The 21,490-nt window shown below is 39.9% G+C and overlaps 1 protein-coding gene and 3 non-coding genes across 6 annotated transcripts; 1 reads left to right on the top strand and 3 right to left on the bottom strand.

Annotated features, from left to right (window-relative positions):
* Positions 1-203: 203 nt before the first annotated feature.
* On the bottom strand, positions 204-21,182 carry eogt (EGF domain-specific O-linked N-acetylglucosamine (GlcNAc) transferase). Of its 3 annotated transcripts, none has more exons than XM_023299336.3 (16): positions 21,097-21,182; positions 19,499-19,751; positions 18,683-18,783; positions 18,304-18,412; positions 17,982-18,076; positions 17,808-17,912; positions 14,329-14,435; positions 13,886-13,989; positions 13,207-13,299; positions 12,624-12,695; positions 11,434-11,520; positions 4,422-4,490; positions 4,003-4,064; positions 3,715-3,834; positions 3,284-3,386; positions 204-1,706 (listed from the first exon to the last, which is right to left on the bottom strand). In XM_023299336.3, the coding sequence occupies exons 2-16, from the start codon at positions 19,700-19,702 to the stop codon at positions 1,560-1,562; spliced, it is 1,578 nt and encodes a 525-aa protein (XP_023155104.2). In that variant the 5' UTR covers positions 19,703-19,751; positions 21,097-21,182; the 3' UTR covers positions 204-1,559. The 3 variants fall into 3 exon arrangements, with proteins under 3 accessions (XP_023155104.2, XP_035799321.1, XP_054866391.1); XM_035943428.2 differs by lacking the exon at positions 21,097-21,182 and adding an exon at positions 20,841-21,070; XM_055010416.1 differs by lacking the exons at positions 13,207-13,299; positions 21,097-21,182 and adding an exon at positions 20,841-21,071.
* Positions 6,636-6,707, bottom strand: trnae-cuc (transfer RNA glutamic acid (anticodon CUC)). Its single transcript has one exon. It is a non-coding gene; the product is annotated as a tRNA-Glu (tRNA).
* On the bottom strand, positions 15,337-15,409 carry trnar-acg (transfer RNA arginine (anticodon ACG)). The gene has a single exon. It is a non-coding gene; the product is annotated as a tRNA-Arg (tRNA).
* On the top strand, positions 17,291-17,362 carry trnae-cuc (transfer RNA glutamic acid (anticodon CUC)). Its single transcript has one exon. It is a non-coding gene; the product is annotated as a tRNA-Glu (tRNA).
* Positions 21,183-21,490: the final 308 nt, after the last annotated feature.

Raw genomic sequence — 21,490 nt, 5'->3', positions numbered from 1 at the left:
CGAAAAGCCCTTTCCCTCCTTAGACCTGAACCCACTAAAATAATGAAACCCACAGCAAAGACCTGTGTGGCATCAGCAAGAACTGGCAAGACAGAGGCTTCAGTTTTTCCCCTCCAAGGTCAGACTTCAAAAGATGATTGATTAAATTAAGATGAATTAAATCTCTGATGCCTAATATGGCTCGCACAGACAAGATGCTTCAGCGTTTTTTAGAATTATTTATTTCAAAATATTACACAGCTTTTGAATATGGAATCGCCTACAAGTTGTGCAAAGCCCTGACCAAAAAGGTCTGACTCAGTTCGACATGGTTTCATCGATAAATAAAACATCAAGCTCACAGAGAGGCCAAGAAATACGAAAATGATCTTCTCATTGCTGAAAATACTCCTGTGCATTGCATCAGCCTGCACCTAAGTTGTGCTTATTCCCTTTCAGTCAAATTTATTGTGAAATACGACACAAACATCGTTAAAAAGGTTTCAGGAAAGGTAATAGATAATAGCAGCACCCTCCTTATTCCACCATACTGACACCGGCATTTCCTTTGGTAAAATGCAAAGGACTTTATAATAAAACAGATATCAAAAGGTATTCCATCAAACCAGCACGAAATATGCTTAAATATTAAATGTGACAAATGGAAGAAAACCTTGTAAACATTAAATGAAGATGTAGCAGTAAAATGTATAAAAAGCCTGTTAAATTTTTTTTATCCTGCTAACAAATGTAAAAATATTGTCATTATGTTTGGAGTGTCAATTTAACTTACACATACTCGAAGGCATGTTTCATAGTACTTACTATTAATGTGTTTAAATGTATTACTATATTTGAACACATAACACTAATACTGATTTTTAAAAAAGGAGTAGGGGTGACTCACCTTCTGTCTCTTATGCTTTAAAGTTATATTTGTTTTTGTTGTGTACAACTCCAAACCACATGATTTCAATACATCATACTAACTGCAAAAAAGTGTATGTTTGCAACTATATGTGTGAATCCAGCATGTGTCCACTGCCCATCAAGTCAGACTGATTTATGGTGGCTGCGCTCAGAAACTCTAGTGTGATTGTCAACAGCTCTAAAGAGGCTCGCATCAACGTGACACTGATCAAATGGGACAAGATGTCGCATGTGAAGGAACGCCGTAACAGCTGCTCATTTGCTAGCTTTGTCGACATGGAATGAAGTAGACGCAGTGGAGGTAATGAAGAAACACAGGATCCATCTTATTACTCTCCAGATGCTTCAACGGCACACGCCTAGTCCTTCAACCGATTTGACACTAATAGAGCTAGTGAAAGCTATTCAAACTGGAGCCGTTCGCCATACTGCTTTCACTCATCCAGTCGGCACAAAGTAGCGGACAGGAGGTGACAAATAACCCACCGCGTGACAGAGATTCACCAGTGAATGAGGTAACTTTTAAAAAATACCTTAAAAATGACTCTGCCAATGTGAGGAGGTCTTTTTCATCACGACAAAAGGCAGGTTCAAGTTAAACGTTTTTCAGCAGCCAGATGTCTGTGTCACCGCCGCCACTCATAGGGACTTTAGAGTTCATCATGAAGGACACGACGCTGCCATTTTGGATGGCGTGTGACATAATTGGCTGCTTCCAGTACGAGGCGCATGAACTCCAACACGTCAAAGGAGTAGTTGGTAAACTTTGGATGGTCTCCAAGGGTGGGATGATGACCCTGAGAGAAGCATGAGAGAAAAGGTACACAGTGAAAAGTCATATAAAAGCATGAGAGAAAAACAACATGAAAGCATAGGAGTGTGTTTGTGTAGTCTGGTAGATGATACTGAGAGAATATGAATATAAATGGTAAACAAGGTCTGTGCACTTGTCCTACTCGCTCTCTAACTGCACATAATTAAATGCGTGCATGTGAGTGTAACTGTACAGCATACAACAGAAGTAAGTACATCCCTGTGCAATTTCACTTTAACTCAAACAATTCAAAATTGTGTTACTTCAATATTTACATTATTTCTAAGTTGACAAGTACATTATTTCCTCTTATGAACAATCCAAAACAGATACTTTAACTATACTGAAAATAAAGTCCCCAAAGTAGAAACTCAATGCAACAAAAGCGAATACACCTGTGATAACAGACACACATTACCAAACAAATGATAATTGAAACTAAGTTGACTACACCTGTGATTTCCAATTAGTGTAACTGTATGTACATTGTTCTAAATTTAGCTGTGAACACCGGAATTTTCTCTTTTTTAAACCTACAGGCATGTCTGCACGATAGCTACACATGTAAAAGAATTGAGAGAGAAACTGAAAAATCAGTTTGTGTGACTCCACAACAGGCACAGAAAGATCACTGACCAACTTAAAATCAGTTGGAAAAATAGTTGCAGCAGTCAACCAGGAGGTAAAGGATAAACTATAGTACCAATAGTCAGAGCTGCAGTGGTTGTCCTCCTAAACTGCATGATGAAACTTTGCTAAAGGCCATGAAAAGAAGCCTAGTGAATATTGAGAGCACAATCATTTGTCAGATGAGACCAAGATCGTAGATTTATTCAGCTTAGATGGGGTCGGGCATGTTTAGCTTGAACCTGCGCAGGACTCACAGTGAATACACAGTCCGGACAGTAAAGCACGGAGGTGGGTGTGTTATGATAGGGGGCTGCATGAGTGCAAAAGATGTTGCAGACATGACATTTATAAATTAAATCATGAATGTTTGTAGATATACCCAGTACTGGCTGACAAGATGATTCCTAGTTTTCCAAGTTTGGCAGAGAAGGAATATTCAAGCACGATAACAATCCAAAACACACTGCCAAAGTCACACAAGAGCTTCTGACCTGGTCAAGTCTGTCGCCAGATACAAATCCAACTGAACACCTTTGGGGTAGTTTAAACAGAACTTGAAAAAAATCTCTAAAGAATTACCGAGCATCTCTCAAGACATCTGTGCAACATTGGTATTCTCTATACTGAATTGAATTGAGTCTTTAAAAATAAAGGCAAACATCTGAAGAATCGAAAAATTAGCTTTGAATCTCAGTAATGAAAGGTGCATTCACCTTTGCTACAATGCGTTCCTCCCAGGGGAGCCTGTATTTTTGTTATATTAAATCTAAACTGTTGGTTTTTTATCTTATAGAAAATACCCTACTGTTCATCTTAGAGGTAATGCAGTTACTGTAAGCTGTGTGTTGTATACTCTATATGTGAGGTGAACTGAGAAAGTTCCCACTGAGATACTGGGGAGCTAATGGCTTGTATGGGAGTTTCCCCTACCTTGTCCTGTGGGAGCACTTTGTCCATTTTCTGCCAAGTCACGTATCGAATGCCCCGCAGCCGAGCCAAATCTCGATAGCAGCTCTCATCCTGACAGTTATATCTGGGAGGGACAGATGCAGACACTTTATCTCTTGCTCTTCTCAGTGTGCCTCTCTTTCCCTCACTCTTGCTCCATTTTTTCACTCTCTGTGTATGGTTCTTCCTCTGTCACTCACCAAAATCCAACAAAACTCACTCACACAAGCTCCTAGACACACAGGTGTTTAAAATCAGTTTACCAGGTGTGATGAACACCTGGTTAATTAAGCAGTATTTCAGTCATACGCTGAGTGGCTGAGAGGTACTTTGGACAGAGCACAGCTGCCAAACACACTGCTCCTCTTGACTTCCACTTTCGCATACATACTCGGACAAAAAATGTCACTCACAACTCAAAGATGACAGCCCAGTCAGGGAGGAAGAGGAGGTGTGTGAGACCAGCCCCATGCATCCCTATAAATATGTCAGAGTTGTGGGTGATCTTTAGCTGCTCCAGGAAGGGAACATCCCTGAAAGACACACAGGGAGTTACACATCAGTCATCTTCACCGTGTAGACACTGTCACTGTTAGACAATGTAAAAAGATAACGCATTCTTTATTTTTTCACATCACCAACCAATACTAAGCAGCTGTGAATAGCTCCAGCAGTTATGTGGCGAGCACTCTGTAACTCACTTGTATTTGTAGTCCACCACACTGACCTCCAGTAAAGACACAGTCTTGAGGGCATTTATCAGCTATAACAACAACAGGGGGACATGTTCTGTGATCAATGTGAGGGCAAACAAATATGGCCAGTGACAGTATAAATCACAAGCCATTTTTACTTGTACTGTTTATAGCAAATAAGATTTTAAACAGCCAGTTAACAGAGGTGGGCAGTAAATCAATGGCGGACAGAGGAGGTGGAAGGACTGAAGGGATCTGAGTGGGAGAGTTGTATAAAGTAAAGAAATGGAAATAAATAAGAACAGGGAAAGAGAAAGACAGATTAAGGGAAATGAGGACGTGGCAGAGAACAGTATATATAGAGAAAAAGAAGTATAGAGAAAAAAAGAGACAGAAGCAGAGAGAGATGGTGGTTTGAAACTCACCTCCACTTGGTTTAGGATCCTTCTGTATTCTGTGCTGCGTGCCAGCAGGGTGACACGAACACGCCCCTCCTGAAAACAGCAATGCACTCAATAATCAATCAGCCAAGGACAGAAAAGATAGCCGGCTGGGAAAACATGGTGCTCATTCAAAGCAACGTAAAGCATTCTGCATCAAATGTCTCTTACATATAGCACAGAGGGCAGGATAAATTGCAAAAAATCAATTTAAACGTTTTTTCTAATGTACTTCTATTGGTTTATACAGTCAGTACAGAGGGACTTTTATTTCCTGTAGTCTTCTGATGCCACCTTGTGTTCAGAAAGGGTACTTGGACTTTTTTAAGGCATCAACATTTGCAGCATATGAAATTAAACAATAAAGATAACATCGTCACTACCCTTAAATCAAAGTAATTACAATATATTTCAACCATTGCAATCAGCTTAATACAATAAACCAAACTAAAACACCTTAGCAGAAGAAGTGAGCAGAAATGCCTTCAGTATAGACTTAATTTCTCCACTTTCTACTTAAAAAGTATTTGAAAGAAATACCATTCGGAACAAGACCAGACTACAGCAAATTATGATGAGGGGAGATAGGAGGAGAGGGCTTGTAGAGACGAATGAATAGGACACAATAGAGGGGAGCAGCAGCATGAGTTTCTAGCTGCTGCCATTAATCTAGTGATGAAAGGAAGAGCTGGGGAGAGGGTCAGGGCCGAGAAGACCTCTCTTTCAGTCGCTGGCCTGCTATCGCCAACAGTCGCTGAAAAGCCTCTTAGCATATTTCAAGTGAAGGATATGAATACCCAATGAGCTGCTCCACAGGAAGGAAGAAGTTATTGGGCTTTGCTGGTCATAAAGATACAGTCAATCACTAAACCTGGCACCATAAAACACCTGTGAGGAGTTCTGGAGAGTTATAGATGAAGGAGATGAATAAGGAGATGAGCACATGGCCGTGGCAGTAGAAGTGTACATCCACATACAGTACTTATGCATGTACTCTTTCAGACGCTATCAGTGGGGGGATCTTTCATCACAGTAATGAGATCACCTACAGAGAGTCTGAGAGTAGCTCGTAGCTCGCCATTGCATTTGGTTGCTTCTGTCATTTACACACGTTATATGCCTATGGCTTATTGTAACAACCCCTAGAAAATCAGTCTCTAAAAGTGTGGCACAAAAAAGCTGTTGAAATATACCCAGGTAGACATGTTTCAGCTGTGAAACACATTACTGATACGCAGCACTACAGCGTCCTGGTAGCCTTGCAGTTTTGATCCAGTACACTTTAACTTTGTCTATTGATCCATACCAAAACCCAAAAATATCACATATTTACTTATGCTAAACAAGGGTGACTATCATTCATACTGTCAATATTGAACAACAAATTGTACAAATATGTAAGTCACTGCCCTGGTCATCTGTTAAACATGCAGTATAATGTGAACAACTGAGGCATCCGTTGTTTTCTTACATACAATGAGCAAACATTTCAGAGTGTAGCTTGATTTAGGTCTACAATAGGAAAATAATACAGATGATACTGAGTTTCGGTGGTCCAGGAAAGACAGGAAGATCAGCATGACACAAAACATATGTCAGTGGGGTACCATTCATATGCACATATTAAACACAGTTTCAAAAGAAATGTTATGTCCTTGTTGTCTGAGCAGAATCAGAAATATATGCATGAATTTAGTGGTTATACAACTGGCATACTTGAGACTCTTGAAAACTTAAATAGGAACTTTTAAAGGATCACAATGATCATAATGATTAGCTAAGATATTGCCCTGTCAGAAAATCACAACAGAATCCAAATGAACTATAATGAAATTAAATTATGACCTCAAGCCCTAAAAGTAAGGATGTACTCAGGTCTGGGGGCTTAAAACTAATCATGAACCCCACATACAGAGAATGGATGTTTCTGCATGTAATTTTCTGTCATTTCCCTGATTGAAGAATAAAACGTAAAAAAAAGAAAGAAAGAAAAAACAGCAGTCCAAAAAATAATAAAAAGAACATTGTGGATAAAGTCTGCTCACCATTTCTCACTAGAATACACATTTACAAAGAAGGAATCAAGGACTTGGAGTTAAAGAGATTGTTTATGCATAAACTATAGATGGACTTAACTAACTAAACTGGCTGCATCAGTATATGCTAAAACAACTACACACACCGTGCAAAAACATGACATTCCCTGACCGGGAATCGAACCCGGGCCGCGGCGGTGAGAGCGCCGAATCCTAACCACTAGACCACCAGGGAGCTGTGTGAAGCCTTTAAAGACACGGTGGTCTGTCATGAAAGAGATGCATTTGTTTCCAGTTATCACTCTGCCAGTTGCTCCTATCACTCATGTTACTTTGGTACAAGTGGTTAAGAACACCAGACCAAGAAACATGTAAGCTGTGTCTGCTAGGATTGTGCTTAGATTTTGGTGCATTTCCATGACATAAAGCATAATTTATGGTATACAATAATATAGGTGGAGAATATACAGACAACCAAGACGTCTGTTGGTAGAATCTATTATCTGTACAGTGCGACATAAAATCTAAATGGAGAGACGAGTTTGTTATTTTAACCAGTGTTAAATGTATGCCTTACATCTTCTTTTTGTAAGAAGTCTGGTTATGGATCTACGCCAGAAAGTACTTTTTTTTGCGACACTAAAAAAGGATTGAGTCTTCTTGTCATCAGAAACATAAAGACAGATCACCTAATAATAGGAAAGAAAAGAAGTTATTAAGACAGTTAAGCATATTCAACAAATGTAGACAGCAGAAACACTGGTAAAGTTCATCACTTATTTTTCACAATAGCTGCACTATTTTCTACATCGTAGAACAATAATGGACAGCAAAACTACAAACATTTGAATTTATATTCTAAATTTACTTAAAAGTAGCCACCTTTAGCTTTAACAGTTTTGCGCACTCTTACAGTTGTCTCGGTGGGCTATAGGAATGTTGTGGGAGCCATGCCAGTTGAATATTGCTTAGAATTCTGCACAAATGGCCAACAGTGTCTTCAGCATGTGACAAAAGTGGCAGCTGGGACCAAAAATCCCATGACTGTAATACCAAAGTACATATTTTCACTCGTCTAACGTCCATCCATTATGTTTCTTGTTCTAAGCAGATATCTTACTACTAGTCTCTCTCAGTGGGGATTTCTTTGTAGCACTTTGACAATAAGGGTCCAATTTTAACAGTCTCCAACAAACAGTGTATCTGCTACTTTAACTCTATGAAACACTGATGGGGGCTCTAATCTGACATGCCATTAAATGACAATTTCTGAAGCCAGGAACCCTAATAAATTTCTCTGCACGACAGGGAACACTTGGTCTTCCTTCAGTAATGATGGACTGCCTTTTATCTTTAATTGATTTAGTATTTCTTGTCATAATTTGGACTACAGCAGTAAAATAGGGCTGTTTCAAACACATTAACAGAAGGCACACTTGCTAATTGAATGCCATTCCAGGTAACTACTCTGCAAAGCTGGTTAAGACAAGAAGTGCAATCAAAAAGTTCAGATTTTTCTCTTGTTGCAAATGTGCAGCACGATCATGTACATGCAACAGATGCGAGCAGTATCTCTTGTGACTCAGGACTGAGTTGTGCGATCAACCGCGGGACCGGTTCTACACAAGATTTTGTGACTACTTCCAGGTGAAATTTGCAATTTCACCACGAACCTGCAGACGCAACCTCCGTGTCAAGGATTGTCACTGGAGAAGAGAGGTGGTGGGTCTACAACTACGACCAAACAGCAGCCTCAAAGATAAACGAGGGTGCATCAGGTGTATTAAACTAATGAAAGAGATTCAGCACATATCACAGATGGTGCACAATAAGATTACAGAACAGGACTTCCAGGGTTGCAGTCCAAGAAAGGCAGGAGGGCTGGGAGTGATGACAACATGACTACTTGGAAAGGGAACCGTAAAAATAACAAATAAAGATCCTTGAATGAGTAGGTGCGTCCAAACCTTTAACTGATATTGTACACAGAGTTTTCCATGACCAGGAATCAAATTGATGAATCTGAGAATGAAAATCTTAGCAACAAGAAGACCAGAAAGGCATGATAGCACTAACATCACCCTTTCTGAAATAGTGTACAATGTATATGTATGTAGCAGCAGCATAGCCACTCATTGATAAACATATGTAAGGAGCCATATGAGTAATTTTAGACGTTACTGCAGAACACGTTCATTCTAGGGTTTCTTCAATTCCTGCCAGCCAGTGCTTCCATTCATGGCAGCACTATGACATTCAACTTAGACACTTGAATCCTGAGATATGTTATCTCTCACAGTGAGCAACTCAGCGTTGATTTGTTTGTCTAATTCCTGTTATCACTCTGTGCCAGTTGCTCCTTTCACCTGTGCTATTTGGGTATACACTTTAAAGGACACTAAATAAACACATTTACGCACAGCTTCCGCTAAGTTATTGCTTACCATTCTGTGCTTGACTGTGGCCTGGGTTTGAAACCCCATCAGAGAATGCTTCATACTGCGCATAGTTCAAAGCCTCATAAGAATATCTCTGTCATATGGCATACATGCACTGAGCATTGTAAAATCAAAGAACCATTGGGGTACTGTTGACAAGTAGATCACTGTTAGCAGAGAAAAGTAAAGAAGTGAAATAATTAAATTCAGGTAAATATTGTTTTTAGATTTGATTATTTAATGTTATTAACACCACATTGTTGGTGGGAGTGTGAGGTGGGTTGGCATCCCTTTCCTACCTCACACAGTTCGGAATGAACATTTATCTATACGCCAGTTTCGGTTCTGAGCTCATGGAGCTATGCATTTTCTCTTCTGCAGTAATCAAACACTTATTTCTACCTGTTAATTAAAAGCTTCACCATGTGGATGTATGCACGGGCGCTCACAATGCAAGAGGAAAATTTTATCATAAAGTGGCAGAGAGAAATAAAGGTCAGCATCTCAGACAAATCAGTAGCATTCATCTTTTGACAAACATGATATCCAAATAAATATCCATCAAATCTCACAGTATCATGTTTTATAGCATGATATATCTTGTGCTGGACTAAAATGTCTTATGGACATTGCCAATCTATTAGACACTGCAACCAGCAGGACCTACATTTGGAAGTGTATTTAAAATTTGTATATAAAATGCTTTTCATGAAATGAATTAATTCATCGCCTCATCACTCGTCTCTTCAGAGTAGCAGAGCGTACTCCTCCATGCACTGGGCAGAGAACAGGGAAACACCTTGGCAAGATTTCTAATCTATTGTAGTCAGTTTCAACATATTGTGATGCCCTCTTTGCTTCAGTGCTGTGTGTGGTTTGTGTTGTAGGGTTCCCACTGATTGGAGTTGAGTGGGCTTGGCTGTAACCCAAAACGCCTGGCCAGAATCCCGCAAGGTTATTTTAGCACTGCCTGCCCATGGTCCAGTGTGTCTGTGCCTGCCTCGATGCCATGTGCCCAGTGTCATTCTTTGATTTTGTTTTGCACTTACAACACATGCCTCATATGTGCCAATATGTCTATACATTCTGACACTGCTAACACTGATCTATTTATTATTTATTTGATTTAAGACAGTTTTGTTTGGCATGTTCGGATGAAGCAATGTTTCATTTTGTTGTGGTTGGGTGTTTAGGTTGCAACAGAAAATTCGTCTTTCCAGTTTAACTGATGGTGTCGGAAAGGCTTTTGACAGGGACAGTGGTTTTCCGTGCATTATTGATGAATTCATGAATCGGCCTTGTGAGAGAGTCCCTCTTGTTACGTGCTTAACTTTAAACAGTGAAGTGATATCTTGGGGAAATGCTGGAGTTTGGCACCTTTAACTTGTCTGGGTAACGCATTGTTCTGGCATTCCTGCGGGAGGCTAGTTTAGTTCTGCAGCTGTGTTTTTTAAAGTTAGCTATAGCAGAGACGTGGAAGGTAAGCGTTGGTTCACTGCATTATTTTTAGGAGTGGTTCCCCTGGCAGTCTGTGTCTCTCATTCTGGGAATCATCTGGCATGACTGTGTTGTTGAGGGGCAGTGGATAGAGCTTCCCTTTGTCTTATCTTACTACCTCATGAGAGCACTGTCATGGATTCAGGGTGGTTGACAGTATTCTGGTCACCTCCCCTGGGCTTCAGGTTTAAGTGCATAAATACCCCCACTACACCTGAGGAAGACTCTGGTTGAGTTGTGTAGTTAGTTTTGATTAACAAGACAGATAAAAGGTAAGCTCCAAATGAAGTGCATGTTGCCATTTTGTGCGCACGTTGTCGTTATGTTCTCTCAATGAAATTTAATGTGATATTTTTTTCTCTCTCTTGCACTGCTCTCCTGATATCTCATGTGTTTGGTTAGTATTATGAAGATGCTTTTTCTTAACTGATAAAGCATGAATAGACTGCACCAAATTAAATGCTGAAGATTAGAGTAGACATATGCTTATTCAGCCACTATTCTTTCTCTGGTTTCCATTGAACAGATATAGGTCAACTACTCCAGTCGATCAAACACAAACTTTTGTACATGCAGGTGAGACAGTAAGCACAAGAGTGGTGATTTTATTCTTACTGTAAACATTGACTTTATAGACAAGTGGGTGCATACAAGCTGCTATCTGGCAGCGAAAACATTCCTGCCTGGTTTTGGCAATAGTATGATCTGCATACATGAAATTTCCATGACTAATTTAAATTCATATCGGCATTGCTAATGAGCAGCGTTAAGAGTTGAAACAATGGTAACACTCACAATATAACTGTTTGGTCAGTAAATGTCAGGAATGTCTTGATGTTGATACCAACAACAGAAAATGCATCTCCAAAAATTACCACTATGATGAATCATCCTCTACACTGTAAGGTTCTAAAGAGAGAATGATACTCTACTTAACTATCGCGGATTTGAAAGATTTTCGACCCTTTATGTCTATACAATAGAAGTGTGGTGTAACCAATGATTCCTAAAAGATGCTATTCTTACCTTTGGCCCGACTTGTAGGATGTTCAGCCGGTGGAGGACATGCTGAGAGAACGCCCTAAACATTCCTTCACTGGAGCAATCTGAGATCTGCCATCAACACACCATGAAAAGAGTCCATTACACTCATATACATAATTTTTTTTTCTCTGTTCAATACAAACTATTATATCAAAATTTGTATACAGTCATGCAAGATGATCTACTCTGTGACTTGAAATAATTGGAGGCTAACTGAATCTCGCTAGATCATTGGCACTACTGCATTGGACTGTGATAAAAAATATGGCACACACTGAGAATCTGACAATTGTAAACATACTTCCTAATCTCACTGGGATGAATATCATATGAGCCTATGCATTTATCAAGTCAGAGAATCTCACATATACACTCCTGTACTGCAGCTGTAAATGTGAGCACATGAATATAAACATGACACGCGCTGCAGGGGCAATCAAAAGCATCAGCTTGAAGCTGACCTATCAATATTTCACACCTCAAGGCTGGAACCACATGAGAGCACATTTACATGGTATCATCTTTACAGTAATCTCCTTGGAATTATCATTTAAATAACATAAGCACTTGCTGAGCTTTGAATACATCACATAAACATTTGACCTAAACCGCATGTTTACGACTGCACCGGATTTCATTGTGCTTTTGGTGAGGAATGAATGACAAAAAAATTCTACCGCAGAATGTGATATAAAAACATGCACTGAAAAGCCACAACATTAAAAGTGCTGACAGGTGGCATGAATAACATTGGTCTGCTCATAAAAATGTGCTGCTGGAAATCCTTTGATCCTGGCATTCAAGCAAATGTTATTTTGACACATACGACCCACCTACACATCATTTCATTCACTGATAACAGCACCTTTATAATGCATCATTAATAAGTTGTAATTGAAGAAGTTGCTGCTGTAATTTGGAGGTGTTTTGATTTCTACATGGTTTTCATTAATGGTGCCCAAACGCAGTAGGAAGTCCTAAATTCTACAGAAATCCAACAGCTGTGGCCGCGAGCCTTTCAAAAACATTTACTGAAGCCGTCTGCGTGCTTGTCCACTGTCCACTTTCATCAATACAAAAATTTGCCTGAATGTTGTGGCTGATCGGTGTATAAATCAAGACACAGACAAAGCAGTATTGACACACATAAATATACATGAGATGTAACTTACAAGAGGTGTGTTGTAAAAAAGGCCGTATCTCATTCTCGGGAGAAGGGAGAAGAAGGCATCTTTGAAACACACCTATGGATAAGTGTGAACAGATCAATGAAGTGAGCATACAGCTATGCACAGGAAAAATAGTTTAAGTTATTTAGTACATACATGTACATGCATACATACTTATTCATGATCTTTGAGTGTTTTCATAAATAATGGATTGATGGTTTTGGTGTGCATGAACAACGTATAATAGAAGTATGACGTGTTCACAGCTGTGGTGTTTCTGTCAGAGACTGCTCAAGCGCTGGCAGGGATAGGTCCTAATGCCTTATCTGTTAAGCCATGTTTGGATTAATTTACTTCTACAGTTTTTCACATGAATCATATAGTGCATTAAAACCAATGCTGGTACTTGTGGATACATCATACACAATATTTCATGTGTGCCAGAGGTAACTGACCTAATAATGAGGGGGGGGCTATAATAACACTCAAATGAACTTTTGGAGACCCCTACTCATTAAGTGATAAGGTCAACACCCTTACATTAAAGGAGCATATAACGAGCACTCAGAGGTGAGATTACACCTACTCTTTTTGAGTCATATGTCTTCAGATGGATGATGTCATACTCTGAGAAGGCCTTCCATGTTTCACTGAACAGATCTCCATAACCATAAAAACTCTGGGAAAAGACATCCAAATGAGGGGAACAAATGTTGATTCAATTAATGCCACAAGAGAAATGAAAAACAAAGCCATAAAATTAAAATCAACTCCATTATGCCCTTAGCGCAGCCAGAGTCAGTCATCTGTTTTCAAACTCAGCTGGTTGTATTTTTCTGAAGTTTTGGTTTTGTATAAAACCCATTATCACACGATTATCTGACAGCCTGAAGCGCTGTAATTTGTGATGAAAGGTCACTGCTCTCCTTCTCCCTGTCAGTTTATCTACCTCTACAAGAGGCACTTACAAAAAAATACACTTGGAAAAGCCTGTCCTGTGTTATATTTTGACAGATAAATAAAACTATGACATGAAATTCCAAAATATTTATTTTATGTTGCTTCAGTTCCTAAGAATTAACTGTTGTTTAAAAATTGTTGCAGCCAGTTGTAGTAATGGACATGTTCAGGAGAATCTGAGCAGCTATGTCTTACTAACTCCACAGTATCACTGGTTAACCTTAAACTGAGTAAATTCTAAAATCCATACATATATTACACTCTCTACTTCACTGAAAAGGTAGTGAAGTGTATTAAGTACTCACCGTGTCCCACATGATGATGTTTATATCTGAGCTGAAGGAGTTGTTTATGTGCTGGGAGATGTAGAGGTTGACAAAGTCACAGAAATGGTGGTACATGTTCACCCCTGTTAAAAAAAACAAGATTATTTTTGCCATCATGACTGAAACTAGACAAGAGGTAACATGTGAACACCTGTCTGACAAGTAGAAGAAAAATACTCTCAATGCCTTATTGCTATATTCCAGCAGTTTCTTTAAAACATGCCAGTTTTAGGAAAGGTCATTGCTACTGCATACCGGAAACATAAACTGATTGTAGACACCATCATGCATCGTTTGACCTCAGACAAGATGTACAAAAGAGCAGTGTATCGTTTCTGCTTCAGGTGCATTAAAAAAGGATTTTAGTTCCTCATTGAGACTAAAAGGCTTTAAATTAAGTCTAGTAAATTTTTCTTACTTACCAGCGTCAAGTTTCATGAAAACAGTGGGTTTGTCAATTATGATATCACAATGTCCATCCTCTATGGGATCGAAGTCCAGCTCCTTATATGTCTGTAGCTCAGCATACCTACAACAACATCATTGTAATGTTGTAAACAAAGCTGTAAAAATGCAGTTTTTGTGGCAGAAGAGGGACATCAAATGAATAAGAGGGATTACAATCACAACACAGCCTTTTATATTCGGATACTAAGTGCAGGCTTTCCCATTTCAGTGTTGCAGACAGGTCTAATTCAGAGGACTCTTTCATTGTTCTCGTCACTGCAGCATCTCTCTCTCCACAAATGAGAAAATGTGACGGAGCCAGCAGGAAGACAGATAGAATCTTATGATCTGTAGTCAGATATGTTATCCACTGACCCACATCCAGACATGTGTTTTACTGGGCTCATTTGAAGAGGGCTATTTTATTAAACTTCCTATTGACTGAGCCTTGCTGCTTTCGCATAGCGGTTTATACCACATAGAGGCTGGTTAAAAAAAAACTGTGAGCACTGAATTGTAATTTGCCTTCAATAACGTTAAACGTGTGAGAAATATGATTAAATTGATTCATCCACAAAAAGTCAAAACTGTCTTCACAAAGACAACATGCACTACACAGAAGCTTCCCTGGTTGAACAATACAGGAACATTCATTTCAAATTTCATAAACCTGGCAGGCTTTGCTGTTTAATAGGTTAACACTCATCTGATATCATTTTTTGAATTGCTGAAGACTAGGGCAGCTGGCATGTATGTGATACCCTTTACTAACCTGTGGAACGTACAAATTTTAACAAATTTTAAGAACTGAAAATTAACCATTTGAACAGATTTGTTAATAATGAATTGTATCAGAGAAATATTGAATTATAATGATACATGACAAATCGCTTCATTAGGTGCACATTATGAGCAAGATCACTCTGTAGTAGTCACAGCAGCATCCCTCTGCCGACAAAAGAGTTAAAAATAAAAAGGATTAACGAGCCAGCCAGGAGTCGAACCTAGAATCTTCTGATCCGTAGTCAGACGCGTTATCCATTGCGCCACTGGCCCTGTGGAGGGCTTTCTTCTTCTAACAAAAGACAAGCTCAGCCCACAAACCCTACCCCCACATTCCTGACAAGCTTGGTTTCTGCTGCTTTGAGAGGAAGCTGCTATGTGTTTTTCATTGCCTCCAGAAGTTAAACAGCCATGAGATGCACACAGCACAGAACAGCAGCAAGTAAAGCAACTCCCTCTAGTTATTAGAAAGAGATCAATACATATGATCTTCTATGACTCACATTTCATTGATGCTTCCTTATTTTTAGCAAGTTGAAGAATGACTCCACTAGTTATGGCAAATGTTTCAAAGGAAGGTCACTGATCCAGCTGTCTGGTTGATTTTTTTAATGATCAAGGGTGGCTATTTCTTTATTTAACTCAGTCTACAAGACTTTGTTACAAGGGGAGGGAGACCTACTCATGCTGGCACCCTGTTGTTCTTATGGATCAACCTACATGCCTTTGTGCCAACAGCAGTGCTGTGAAGAGCTTTAAATCTTTCAGTATGAACCTGGTCTAACTGCAACAGGTCTGATGTTCACACTGTAATTACTGATAGACCAGGCAGGAAGGAAGCCACTGAATCATACAAGACATCATTACTTGCAGATGCCTCTTCAGCTCAATTTTGGCAATACAGTGCAAAGAGAAATGTTGAAGAAAAGCACAGACTAGTGACAGTGTGTGTTAATACAGATCTGACCATTTGTCACACATGCCATAAAAGCCCTCAATAACATTCGCCAAATAGCTGTAACATTTTCTGCAGCTTGGATTTGATTCCTGGCCAGGGAACTAGGACCAATTTTTTTGTAAAAAATGTTTTTAAAGTACAGAAAGAGCTGCAATGTTACAAAATATATTTAATTCCAATCTTGTTATAGACTGTATAATGACAATAAAGCATATTCTATTCTATTCTGTTAATTTTTAAAAACCTGTTGACTACTTAATTTATCTGGAAGAATGTCTAAGCGCATGCTGTTTTCCGACCACTTCACTGCCTCAACCTACACTGACCCAAACCCTGCTGCCTAGTCCCTGGTGGTCTAGTGGTTAGGATTCGGTGCTCTCACCGCCGCGGCCCAGGTTCAATTACCAGTCAGGGAACGTTTCATTTTGTGTTTTAGCCATACAATAGCAAAAAGTGTGATAACAGGCTATCAGCAAGAATGAAAGGAAAGGTGTACAAAACAGTGGTGAGACCAGCCATGCTGCACGGTTTCTGGTTCTGATTCTGATTTAGAGACAATGGCACTGAGGAAAAGACAGGAGGCAGACCTGGAGGTAGCAGAGATTAAAATGTTGGGGTTCTCTTTCGGAGTGACCAGGATGGATAGGATCAGGAATGAGTACATCAGAGAGACAGTGAATATTAGATGATTTGGAGATAAAGCCAGAGAGGCCAGATTGAGATGGTTTGGATATGTACAGAGGAGGGATAGTGACTATATTGGTAGAAGGATGCTGAGTTTTTCACTGCCAGACAGGAGGCCTAGAGGAAGACCAAAGAGGAGGTTTATAGATGTAGTAAAAGAGGACATGAAGTTAGTTGGTACGGGAGAAGAGGATGTAGAGGATAGGGTTAGATGGAAGCAGATGATTTGCTGTGGTAACCCCTGAACAGAAAAGCCGAAAGGAAAAGAAGAATAGCTAAAAGTGGATGGTAACCCTGCATCATAAAGTCATGCGATTCTTGACATTCTCAATTCTATTCACAAATGAAAGAACATAGGGGGAGATACATGCAGATCAATCAGTGTCAGCAGTGCCGCAACATAATTTTATTAATCCGCAATGTAGAAATCATATGAATGTATAAGCCATTAATATCTACCCTTTGGATGCATGTATGCATTCTGCAAAACTGCTAAAAGTGACTTAACCAGCTCCCTGGTGGTCTAGTGGTTAGGATTCGGCGCTCTCACCGCCGCGGCCCGGGTTCGATTCCCGGTCAGGGAACATTTCATTTTGTGCTCTAGGGAAAAGTGGACAGTAAACCTGCATCATACAGCCATGCAATTCTTGCCATTCTTAACTCTATTCACAAATGAAGGAATATAGGAGGATATACGTGAAGAATATTTAAGTACATGCTGTTAGGCCACTTCACTGTCTGAACCTCCACTGCCCCAGATTCTGCTGACCAGTCTCTGGTGGTCTAGTGGCTAGGATTTGGCAGCACTGCTGATCAGTGTCAGCAGTGCCACAACATTATTTTATTAATACACAATTTATAAATCATTGGAATTGCAGATTGCAGGTCACACATTCCAAGAACTATGCTAAAAATGACAAAAACAGTTCCCTGGTGGTCTAGTGGCTAGGATATAGTGCTCTCACCGCTGTGCAAATGCCTTTGATTATGACTAATGTTAGTAAGTGAAAGAAGTGTATCTTTCCTCACCAAGACTGCAAAGGGCTCTTGTGTTCTCCTTCGGCAGCAAGTGCTCGCTTGTTCAGTCTGCAGTGTCCACCAATCTCGCCTGTCTGAATGAAGTCCTCTTTGTACCTGCAGCATAAAGATGGTTGAATTTCCAGTCACTTTCATCAGCATAATGTCACTTTCAGTTGCACTTACCTCTCATGACTTCTGCGTGGCTTCCGCAAGTCCAGGTAAAGATTTGTGGCTTTACAAAATCTAGAGTGACTACTGCACCTTAATGATGAGTTCCCCTGGAAAACAGTATTATTAGAAATGTTTAGTATTCAAGTGACATTACTAAGCTCTGGATCTTAGGAGGTTCTCTACACTACCTTCTTTCTACCACCGCTTTTAAACTGCAAATTATTTAGAGCCCATTGTCTGTGGACTCTTGTTGAACACTGTGTCTAATTCTACCTGTTGTTTCTTCCTGTTGGCTCAGAGGGCCCGTGGGAACTAAGGAAATGAGCAGACTTACTGGCTTGCTGGCCTTGCAGAGTGTTTTGAGCTCAGAGAGGCGCTCTTTGACATAGCCGAAATCAGCCTGCTTCCAGAAAAGCTCCTGGGCTGCATCCAGTGAACGAGCCCTGACAGATATGAGATTTAGACAGATCAGCAAATCTGCAACCATAATGGCTCATCAATTATGCATGCTATGCATGAGCACACAAGTACTTGGTGAAAATAACGGAGACTGTGGTTCAGTAAATCCAGTATCTCTGAATAAAATAGTTCTATTACTATTAGGACTAGTGAGCATCTGGCACATTCTGGATGAGGCTGATAAGAAAATGGGAAAAGTACATTGTATAAACTATTTTAAGTGTTGTGAATGAATGTGATTTGAGGGGAAGTACCATGCAGAGTCAGCTTTGGTACAGACAGGGTAGCTAAAGCGTTTCCTTGGATCACAGCTCTTCTCATAACCCCAACAGACAGACAGATCCTTAAGTGCATCCTGTCATGAAAAACAAGTGTAAAGATATAAGCGCGTGTGTGTGCGTGTGTGCGTGTGTGTGTGTGTGTGTAAGACAGACAAAGACAATATTGCATATAGAGCTGTGCCACAAGTTTACGATTAAATTTCAGCTTTTATAAAATCAATCAAAAAACTGTGAAGAAAAATGCGACCAGTACCACAGTAAGGATGGATCATTCGCCAGTCCATCTAATGAATTAACTAAGCTGACAGAGGGCAAAATAAATTATCTTAACTCTACAGTAAGAATCTAAAAACCTTTTTCCTTAACTTCTGACAAAACTTCATTCACCCATTGCTGGGGTAATTAATTACATAATCTGGTACCTTTAAAGCAAGGACCATAAGATCAGTTACAGATGCAAGTATACTGATGTTTAAAAAACATTGTGTTGTGGATATGCTCCAGCACTCATTCTAAACTTTACTAAAACACTCTGTCATCATTAAAACACCGAAACACTAAGCAGCATGAAAATGTTGAGTAAAATCAACATTTCCATTTAATGTGCTCCTACAAGACTAATGCAAACAGGTAACAGAATTAAACAGCAAGTTTCATATTGTTTTTAGGTAATGAACAGTCAATAATAATTTGTTCGTTTCTCTTTACAGAGGAGCAAAATTGGAAGGAGCACTCTTACACTGAAAACAATATTTTAACACATAATTACACTGAAAGTCCATAGCTTACTTTAAAAGGGCAGAGTGGGTCCAGGCGGCATTGCTTGGCGACTCTCTTGTTGTTGGAGAGGAAGTAGGGTATGTGCTCTGATGGTAGGGAGATCCTGCTGTAGTTGAATAGCGGTGCTGGTGGTTTGTGGTTGTTGTTCTCAGTCTTCTCAATGGTGACCACAAAGGGGGAGAAAACTATGCCAAGTGCTACCAAGAGCAGCATAGTCAGAATTACACCAAGATGTGAAATACTTGCCTCTCTTGACAGCACTCTGTGAGAAGGGGAGAGACAGACACACAGACTCAGACTTGCACCCTGTAATCTCGGTTGAAAGCCGAACACCACATAACACAAGCATGTGGGCACAAGCAAGTGTGTGGGAACGTAACTCCAGGCGGATCTGAGCTCCACGTAAGGAAAAGTCCTGTTGCAGGAAATTCTTCTGACCTTTTTCCGACTGTTGTCTGAGCAATCATAACTGAGACCGGAGGGGCAAATGAGAACTGCTGGCTAGTAATAATGTGACCTATGCAGGTGGCCAGGGCAGTAGCAGTATTTGCACAACAGCAATATTTCCATGATCCAAGCTATTTTGTTAACAGTCTCAGGCATGCATGTGCTTACACCGCCTATAGCCAATGACATTTTTCGCTCCCAATATCAGTGAGTGATGATTGAACATTACAGTGTGACCTTTGATAACACAGTAACCACATTGCAGTATAACGATGGCTCCCAAACACATCTAATGAAGAAAAACAAGGAACTGTCTAGTCTGCAGGTTTATTCACAATAGGCTGAGGGTAAAATATCGCAAGTTACATAACCTTGTAGTGCTAACTTTATTGTTAAGAAAAAGAGTTAAGAAACTGAAAATAATGTAATGTTAACACTGTGTGCTCGGGGCGAAATGTGGCGCATTAAACTACAGTCACATTAAAATAAAGGCTCCATCCCTGAAATCTAATGAAATGCTTGTGGAGGGCAGCTATACGTTAACACAGAGTGCTAGCTTAACAAAATATTAAGCTAAGATATTAGCTGTAGCTAATTACCGCTAGTTTTACTGTAACGTCTTACAATAGACAGCGTTGTCATCTTTCACCAGCCCTGGTAAAGATGTGTCCCTTATCCTTACCCCTTGACTTTTTGTATCTCACAGGAGAACATAAATTTACACCGATAATCAACTTTAATGTGTTCTGTCAAACTTTAAGCTAGCTGCGCGTCATTAAGCTAGTTTATTTTAACTTGACTTTACGTTAACTTTGTCAACCGCCGGGGACACTCAGTGATTTAACAGACATGTAAGACAAGCCTTCACATTGAGGAGATGTAAAGATAATAACGTGTTACTTACATTTTTCTTCGTAATGGTCAAACAAGCGAAAAACACTATATTGAACGCTAACTAATGTCTGAACTGTATTCTACGGCTAACACATGACAAAGCCGGGAGACCCTAAATTCAAGCTGTGTGGGTTTGGCAGCAACAGGACTGGACAGGAAAAAACGTAGTGGTACACCCGCGGTTCAAAAATTAACAACAGACAGAAAACTCGCATTAACTGTGCTCGAAATTAGTCGAGTTTGAGTGTAAGTGAGAGGCAGTTTACCTGAATGTACACCCTGCTTTTCCTAGACTGAGGAGAAGATGTTGCCGGTGGTCGCCATAACACCGGAAACCTTACACCGGTGTGCAGTACGATCCTTCCGCCACAAAAGAGCGCTGTGCACCACGCTTTGTGTTTAAATCACACTTGTCCTCAATACTGTGGGCCAGCTCCACTTTATCTCAAGGATCATTTACATGACATATCTAGCATTTAATTAGAAGCTGGATTCATAACATTAGAGCTTCTTTTAGGAATTTTTACAACCTTTGTTCGGTGTTTCTATCTCCTTTATAGTCAACAAGTGAGAGGTCGGTGGTTCGATCCCAGCCTCCCCCAGGTCTTCAATTTCTTCTGGAGTTGCACACTTTAGTTTTGGGGCACTAACAGCAAGTAG

This window comes from Amphiprion ocellaris, chromosome 5 (assembly GCF_022539595.1).
Source record: "Amphiprion ocellaris isolate individual 3 ecotype Okinawa chromosome 5, ASM2253959v1, whole genome shotgun sequence".
In the NCBI taxonomy this organism is placed as follows: Eukaryota; Metazoa; Chordata; class Actinopteri; family Pomacentridae; genus Amphiprion; species Amphiprion ocellaris.
This window is presented reverse-complemented; position numbering and strand designations above follow the sequence as displayed.